This window comes from Rhododendron vialii, chromosome 8a, assembly GCF_030253575.1.
Source record: "Rhododendron vialii isolate Sample 1 chromosome 8a, ASM3025357v1".
Classification (NCBI taxonomy): Eukaryota; Viridiplantae; Streptophyta; class Magnoliopsida; order Ericales; family Ericaceae; genus Rhododendron; species Rhododendron vialii.
The window spans coordinates 35,771,825-35,781,262 of NC_080564.1; the positions used below are offsets into that span (position 1 = coordinate 35,771,825).

Here is a 9,438-nt window from a genome sequence, read left to right on the forward strand (position 1 = left end):
ATTTAATTTTGGAAAACTTTTTTGTGTGTTCTCTGTTGAATTTTTTTAGAGAATTAAGAACTAATATATAGCAAAAAAATAATGAAAAAAATATAGTGCTGGCGGATGTATATAAGTTGGAGAAAAATTATTATTTTTACGTATAATAATTGCATTTTATAAAAAATTTGTCGTAACGGCTGCCACTAACTAAACCCCTTCTAGTTTTATCGTTGCATTTAATTCAACGTTCTCAATCAATCGAAGTTCAAAGTTCAAACAAACCTAGGTGGGGATCTTTCATCCTTAGGAATCAATTAAGCTAGAATTCATTAAGATTGCCGTTATATGTATGAGAAAGACTTGTTTCCGGCTATACTGTAAACAAGTGTTTACAGCACTCAATGATCGTCCAAAAATTTGTTCTGGACGGTTCGGATTTTAATGAAATTTTTTTAGGACCCTAGAAAAGTTTCATTAAAATTCAGACTGTCCAAAATATTTTTGGACGGCTATGATTGGTTGGACAGCCGGAAAGAAGACAATCTCTATATGTGTATATGTAGACATCATGATGCATGATATATACAGAGATATTCGTAGTCGACAAATTGATAGGAATTGTCTTGGTCAAAAACCGACCCAAGAAGAAATTCTTGAAAGCAATTGTACTGGTTCTACTATACTACACGGCAACATCCCATCCCCGTAGATTGATGCCAAAGGTCAATGATTTAATACTTACTATTCCTTACTAACAACTATATAAATATTATCGGGACTTTCATAGATTTGCTCTTTTTTAGGTACTATATAGTATGAAACTTTTTTATATAGTATGAAATTTTTTAGGTGCTATACACTATCAGTTTTGTGAGGTTAATTTACGTGGGTCTTCGCCCTGTTCACTTTATGGTCTTTAATGGTCGAAAGATGTGATTTATCCTTCAAAATTAATAGGGATCGATGCATGCGTATAAGTTTGTTCTAACATTTTGAGTTATAAATAATAATAATAACCCTATGGGTAGGCAGATTGTTGACTAAAATCCCCTAGGTAAAGCCTGACTAAGTCTAAGTCCACCAAAATGTGAAATGAATATTATGTCTCAATAATCAATCATTTTATGCACACAATAAAAGGGGATGAAACAACGTTAACAATCATTCCTCTCTCCAAAAAGTTCTGACAAGAGCAAAAACTTAATAATATTTGTAATCTCTCTCTCTCTCTCTCTCTCTCTCAGGCATGGAGGAGCATCGAAGATACTGTTCCCAGCTGTTTGTGTTACTAGTACTCTTCATTATAAGCCTTTATGTTGTGCCAATGTCGGGTAAAAATGACAGTGGCTTAATAGAAGTTGATGTTGGGGTGATTCTTGATGCGGATCATATGGTTGGAAAGGTTAGCCAGACTTGCATATCTATGGCCCTTGAAGATTTCTATGCATTAAATCAAAATCACAGTACAACGAGAATTGTACTTCACAAAAGGGATTCCAAGGGTGACGTTGTGGAGGCAGCATCTGCTGGTACGTTAATTAATTAGGAGTATTTACTTTGTCTCGATACTTCTGCCCTTAAACATCTTGTTTAATAAGCTGGAAATCAAAAATTAGACTAAGTGGATATCAATTTGAAAAGTTTAAGGCCACGATAGGTTTTAATCAATGGATTAATGACAAAATAGAAATAAATTGAATAATAGGTTGGATTAATGCCTCAGATCAGGCTTTCACACACACACACAGCTTCCTTCTTCGATCTCATTGTTAAATGTTAAGCTTTTATGCAATTGTTGGCCATCGTCCATCATGCAAATTAAGAAAATCCAATTTGCATTGGAGCTTGGGATTGTAAAACTAAAACCTTGCCTTGAGGATCCAAGAATAAATATTAAACCTGCAGATCATGATTGAGGTGATAAGGAAGAATTACTCTCCACTGATCATCTGAAAGTTGTGAATACTGTGGTTGGCTAGCTATTTATCTTCTTGTTCTTTTTTATGCTCCCTTGCGTGTGAGTACTATTTATCATAGATAGATGTCATACATTCTTATTTTTGTTTAATATTCGACCCCCTTCACTGTTCTCTTCATTTACGTACACTGCTGATGACGACATGCAAAAATACTTATATGCAAAAATCTGTGTCTTTTTTTTGAGAATTTCGTAAATCTCATGTTGAGATTAGCCATTTGATAGTCACTTTGGTTTAATCTTTTTCCGTACTTTTCCCCTGGTTGTGGTTGTGTCTATTCATCATAGGCCACTTCTACTGTCTTACTCTTACCTGATCTGCCTAACCAACAAACAAGCGGCATATATAGTATTAATTCACATTCGTCTACTTTAATATTTTTAAGCAGTTGAGAAAAAAAAATAATACAAGAATAATCAATGGTTGAGTCAGGTTTCTCTTTCTCATCCAGGTGCCCATGCTTCCTTTCCTCTTATCATGGAAATCGCAAGTTCAAAAATGATTTACCATTTTCTTTCTGCTAGTCGTCGGCTACCTGCCTAATATGGTTTATAGGAGTTTAATCAACTATAGGGATCTCACCTCTATTGAACTTCCATTTGCAGCCATAGACTTGTTGAAAAATGTCCAAGTACAGGCAATACTAGGTCCACAAAGATCCTCACAAGCAGAATTTGTGATTGACATTGGGAACAAAATGCAAGTTCCTATCATTTCTCAAGCGACGAGTCCTTCTCTCTCACTCGCAGACAACCCGTACTTCATTCGAGGGGCACAGAAAAGCTCTTCTCAGGTTGAATCCCTTACCGCTATAGTTCAAGCCTTCGGTTGGAGGGAGGTAGTGTTGATTTATGAAGACACCGACTATGGGAGGGGTGTAGTGCCTTTTTTAACTGATTCTTTCCAAGGGATCAATACACAAATCAGGCGTCGGAGTGTTTTTTCTCTTTCAGCCTCAGATGACTATATCCTTCAAGAACTCTACAAGCTCATGACAATGCAAACCAGGGTTTTCGTGGTGCATATGTTACCATTTCTCGCTTCTCGCTTTTTCACAAAAGTGAAACAAGCTGAAATGATGAACACGGGGTATGTCTGGATTATTACAGATGGGCTTACATCTCTCTTGGATTATATGGATCCTACAGTTATAAATTCTATGCAAGGGGTGATAGGTGTGAAACCTTATGTTCCAAAATCCAGTCAGCTTGAAAACTTCAAAGTGAGATGGAAAAAGAGATTTCGTCAAGAGAATCCAGACGTGGATATATTTGAAATGAATGTTTTTGGGCTATGGGCATATGATAGCGCCACAGCATTAGCAATGGCAGTAGGGAGATCTGGTATTGGTGTATCAAAGTTCAAGAAACCAATTGCTAAAGAGAACTTAACAGATTTAGCAGCAATAGGAATCTCAGAAATGGGACCAAGGCTCCTTCAATCACTCCAGAACATTGAATTCTATGGCTTGAGTGGTAAATTCCATCTACTTAATGGACAGTTACAACCATCATCCTTTCAAATAGTCAATGTAATTGGAAAAGGAGATAGGGAAATTGGATTTTGGACTCGAAAATATGGCATATCAAAAAATCTGAGCTTTTCCAGTAGTAAGAGTTACTCAACCAACAAAGATGATCTTGGAGCTATCATATGGCCTGGTGAATCAAATGTTGTGCCTAAAGGTTGGGAGATGCCGACAGGTGAAGCAAAGTTGAGGGTTGGGGTTCCTGTCAAAGGTGGCTTTATGGAATTTGTCTCGGTGGAAAGGGATTCTCAAACTAATGCTGTGATTGCCAATGGTTTCTGCATAGATGTGTTCAAAGAAGTCATGGACCATTATTTGCCATATGCTGTCTCCTACGAGTTTCTTCCCTTCGAAACTCCTGATGGTGAGAGCGCTGGAAGTTACGATGATCTTGTGTATCAGATCTTTCTTGGGGTAATCAAATTTGCAACTTGAATTTGAGATGTTTTAATTTTTGTTTTTTCTTTGTTAAATAGCTAAAGTTTTGTGTCCATCTCCAGAATTACGATGCTGTCGTGGGTGATATAACCATTGTATCAAACAGATCTGGGTTTGTTGATTTTACATTGCCATACACAGAGTCTGGTGTAGCAATGGTCGTTCCATTCGAAGATGATGATAGGAAGAATGCATGGATTTTCATGAAACCCCTAAATTCGGATTTGTGGTTAACAACGGGGGTTTTCTTTGTCTTCACTGGATTCGTGGTTTGGGCTTTTGAGCATCGTGTAAACGAAGAATTCCGAGGCCCACCGAGCAAGCAAGTTGGAATGATATTTTGGTTCTCCTTCTCCACACTTGTTTTTGCCCACAGTAAGTCCATCTCCCACCATATTAAAAGTAAAACTGCTAGAATATCAACTTTTAGAGTCCCGAGATACGAATATGGCCCTACATATACCTTTTGACCGGCCCGGTTCAAAATTCATATCAATTTATGGCTGATAAATAACCTGGGTCACAGTTGATAAGGCGAAATTCAACTGCCTTTTTGTAGTTTTGATTGAAAATTTCCATCCAACTCTTGATACACGTAGTGTTATACTTCCCTTACCATTTTAATTCAACTGATAAAGATTTGTGTCCTGATACCACTATTAAAACATGCTCCATTGAGAACAGATAAGGATGTTTAGTTTCATATGTCTTCTCTTTTTTGAGTTCTCTCTCTGAATTCTGAATCTTCTCAAAGTTTCACAAAGTTTGATGAAAACAACATGCTTATTCTCATTTAATGCATTATTGAGTAGCACTGCAAACATCATCATAGTATTTGTTGACAAAATTTCCTCATGCAAAATAGAACTTGGTTTTTTGTTTGATTCGCAGAGGAGAAGTTGATCAGCAACTTATCTAGATTTGTTGTAATCGTGTGGGTTTTCGTGGTGTTGGTACTCACATCGAGTTATACTGCAAGCTTAACATCAATGTTGACAGTGCAAAAGCTAAAGCCTTCTGTTACAGATATAAGAGACCTTATACAAAGTAAAGAGTATGTTGGCTACCAGCAGGGTTCTTTTGTCGAGGGGCTACTGAAGAATAAGGCATTTGATACCTCCAAGTTTAAGAATTATAGCACGTTTGAACAGTATGATGAAGCCCTTTCCAAAGGTAGTAAGAATGGAGGAGTTGCTGCGATTATTGACGAGCTCCCTTATATAAGGCTCTTCCTTTCCAATCACAAATACTGTGCTAAGTACACCATGGTAGGACCTATCTACAAGACTGCAGGCTTTGGATTTGTGAGTCTCTCTCTCTCTCTCTCTCTCTCTGTGTGTGTGCGTGTGCGCACGTGCATGTTGACTTGGGCAGCATCAAATATACCCTGCGGAGTTTTGAAAATGATTCAAAATACAAAATAAAAACCGTTTCCATTCGGATTTGTAGAAGTTCTATTTAAATAGCGTTATGCATGCGATATTTTCTTAGTACCAGGCCACTAGCTCTATTTATCCTCTAAAACATGTTAGGTATGGATCTACTTGCAGGCATTCCCAAAGGGATCTCCCCTAGTACCTGACGTATCGAGAGCAGTCTTAAATGTAACAGAGCAAAATGTAATGACAAGAATTGAAGAAGAATGGTTGGGGAAAAGAGCTACGTGTGCGGAGCAAGATGGTGCTAGGGTCACCTCCGACAGTCTCACGCTCGATAGTTTCAAGGGTCTTTTCATAGTGGCCGCCGTAGCTTCATTTTCTGCTCTCATCTTATTCCTGTCAATCTTCCTATACGAGAACTGGGACACCTTAGCCTCTAATGACTCGTCAATTAGGGAAAAGCTTATAGCAATGGCTAAAACTTTCGATGAAGAAAAAGACAATTCATCGGATGCATCCAAGAGAAAACCCCCCACAGGCGAAGGTATGGCAATGCCTGCCGGAGCAACAGCTAATTGTCCACAAAGTCCAGCAAGTGATTCTCAGCTTGCTGAGTGGATTTTCTTGCACAATGAAGGGCTTTCTACAACAGAAACCAGTACCCCAATTCATGAAACTATAGAAATTGTAGAAAGTAATGAAGAAAGATGATCATATGAATTGTTAGAATTTGTTTTCTTGTACAACTCGGGCAAGATGTATATAGAGTCCAGTTAGTTGGTACTTTTATATATAGCTATTCATCCAAAGCAAGTTATATTTTTTACGAGGGAAAGTCTTCAATACACACCCCTTTAAGATGTGTACCATATGCATCTATTGTGTGGTTCATATTGTGACATCTCATAAAAAATTACTTGTAAGACCGGTCATTCATAACATTTTATTTCGTATCGTAACTTTTATACTAAAAATTCGTAACTTTTTAGCAATAGATTCGTAACATTTTGGGATTCATAACATTTTGGTGTATTTTAATAAGGGTGCATATGATACACACCCAAATAAGAGGTGTGTATTGTAGCACTTCCTTTTTAGGAAATCCAAACACAACCTGCGCGCCTTAATTAGTTAATTAGGCAATGAATTCAAAGCAACATTTTTAATTACTCGTATGATTTCACCCTGGCATCTACGGAAGTTAATTACACGCACAACAATGCTTTTGCAGAGAACGTGAGGGAGGAAATTCAATTGGAGAATTTTAACTACCTAATCATTCTTTTTTCTGTTGCAATCCATATAATTAATTAATTTCCTTCATATCCAAACAGTGTTGTCATTGACATGAGCCTGAAATTAATCCATTACTTCTCCTCCCGTGGATGGAGCAGGAGCAGGAGCAGGAGCAGGGGCAGGAGATTCTGCATCACAGATCATATAGCATCGGCACATGTTAGTGCCAGGTATATACCCCGCAAACAAGAGTTGGGCGTTGTGATCACTATCTTCAACTACGTACAGTCCAGCAATCATCAAAACAGGTCATCGCATCTTCACTACACGCCGGCCCATACACTCATTCAAACCCCATGTCACATTCTTGTTCACCACCTGCACATATATATTACCCTTGTAAACGACCAATTATAAACAATAACCAGCCTATAACGTTAAATACAGGATAACATGGGTAATTGGTAAACAAAGAGAAGAATTGTTTTGAGAGAGAGAGAGAGAGAGAGAGAGAGAGAGAGAGAGAGAGAGCAAAGGCAACATGGAGCAAAAGCAGGCACGGAAGGCCGCAAGCAAAAATCTTCTCCATCGCGTCTCCAAATTTTCAGATGCCCATGTTTCAATTGTAGTAGACAGAGGGAATTAATATACAAATAGCCTGTCCAGGATTTATAAGCCAATGCAAAAAGGCTAATTGGCTATTGACTACACTCTCTTTGTGTGTTAGATAAAGCAAATATATCACCGATTATATCGTAATCTCTTATGGGCCTTGACCATCTATCATAACAATTTGAAGTTAGTGAATCTCGTAGAATAATTACTAGTATATGAAAGGAATTTATCACCAAAAAAAACAAGAAAATAAATTATATGTAAGGAAAGAACATTGTCATAATATCAAGACTGATTATGATTTGATTTGATTTGATTGCAATTAGGATGGATTTCATTCCATTTTACTATGATGATTTTCTTCCATACTTCAGAAGCCTCATGTGTAAATAAATCTAATACAATAATAGTTCTTCTCTCGTAATTCTCCCGACCCTAATTGATTGAGACATAAAGGCTCGGTTTGGGTTGGTTATTTTTGTATATAACATGTAGTAATTTTATTTTAGATTTTGTTTATACACTTAATCCTAGGACCTATGCTATGAATACCCATTAATCTAGGTAATTCACAATTGAACACCTTGTTTGTTATACATAAGTTCAAAACAAGGTACACACACTTAACGCCAAAAATTAGAAAAATAAAGAAAGATAAAGTATCTATTGGTATCGGTATTATGCTTTGACTTCTCTCTGAACGACAATCAATTCTATATCTCCAAAAAGAAGATCATATGTCCAAAATGATCCAAGCGAACCTATTCACCGCATAATTTCCTACAAAAAAAAATATTAGAATATTAATTCGCGGTTAATCTTGCTTGACTAAAGATATCCAGAAAAATTGTAACATGTTACGTATTTTTGTATTTTTGGTCGCATTATTCACACTAATATATGAATTTCTATATATGTATACAATTGGTTAGTAGAAATTCTTGAACACCCTGTTAAAATTTTTTGGAGCCGCCACTTTCTGTGGGTCTCAGGTATTTGTTTGTGCAAATATTTGTGGTGCTAGAATGATTGTTAATTTTTTTGTCTAACTTTTTGGCATCTTTTTGATTTTTTTTCACTTAATTTTTACTACAGTCTTTCTGTATTTTTTACCGGTTTTTATGAAAAAAATTCAACTTTGATCTATATTTTTATACATTTTCTATTTTTCTAGTCAAGATGAAGACGTGGCATAAAAATTATATTCAAATCAAGTAAAAAAAAATTTTTTAAAAACAACCACCTAGACGCTACAATAGCTAGCTCAAAAGTAGCTTAACACTTTGAGAGGTTATCAAGTGGTTTTAGATCAATAATCCACACCATCAAAATACTAAAAAAAGGTCTCCAGTTCCCCTTGGAATGATATAGTACTATTTCCTTGTTTGTCCAATGTCAACTCCCAATAGCATCTGATACTCTTTATTTTAACTGGGTTTGTGACACTCTTTTTTAAACTTGCACTTTTGACGATGCAGGTTCCGTTGTGGTAGCTTGAATGAATTTTCGTTTGACAAAAAATTAAAAAAAAACTCCCAATAGCATATATGTCAGCCACAAATTGACGGTTAGAGGAATTAAAAGGGTTTAGAAAAACAAAGAATGAAATGTGCAAGGTATAGCCGTATAAGCAACAACGATATAGAATTCACTCAACCAAAGGGTTGACTAAGTATTCTTGGCCTGAGACTTGGGTGTTTATTCCATTCTAAAGTCTCGTGTTCGATTTTTCTTGCCAACAACTCTTGGAGCCACTTCACTCCATGCGTAAGCGTGTAAAACTGCTCTAGGGATTAGTACTCCAAGGTGCGAGCAAGCAAGTTCGAGATACCCTACATTACAACAGAAAAAAGAATTCACTCAAAAAAAAAAACCCTAACAGTATTAATTGAACCTCTTGGTGATCTAGCTATTGAGGAGTAGTATTTCATTCGTCAACGGCAAGCATTTACCTAGCAATTTCTCTTCTTAATTTCTAGAGACAAAGCACCGTAGACTTTTCTATTGTGATCAGAAGTCTTCTATATTTCTGTTTTGAATTTCCTCTTTATTAATTAAACTTGATAATATATAATTTGACCAGGCGCGCGTCCTAATTTTACATGTTTTGGAATAATTGGACTAGGCGATCACAATATCTGGAACTAAAACGATTTTCAACTCGAGATTTAAGTTATGATCATACATTTGATGGGATGAGAAAAACTTTATTACGGCTGTTTCCATGAATAGTATTTACGGAGGTGTATCATAGCCGTCCATTTTGAATTTGGCTGGTCTG

The 9,438-nt window shown here is 36.5% G+C and overlaps 1 protein-coding gene across 2 annotated transcripts; it reads left to right on the forward strand.

The window, feature by feature from the left end:
- The first annotated feature begins 1,117 nt into the window (after positions 1–1,117).
- Positions 1,118–6,035, forward strand: LOC131335577 (glutamate receptor 2.7-like). Of its 2 annotated transcripts, none has more exons than XM_058371004.1 (5): positions 1,118–1,511; positions 2,567–3,903; positions 3,990–4,302; positions 4,819–5,231; positions 5,460–6,035. In XM_058371004.1, the coding sequence occupies exons 1-5, from the start codon at positions 1,229–1,231 to the stop codon at positions 6,015–6,017; spliced, it is 2,904 nt and encodes a 967-aa protein (XP_058226987.1). In that variant the 5' UTR covers positions 1,118–1,228; the 3' UTR covers positions 6,018–6,035. The 2 variants fall into 2 exon arrangements, with proteins under 2 accessions (XP_058226987.1, XP_058226988.1); XM_058371005.1 differs by having other exon boundaries at positions 1,125–1,511; positions 5,478–6,035.
- The last annotated feature ends 3,403 nt before the right edge of the window (positions 6,036–9,438 follow it).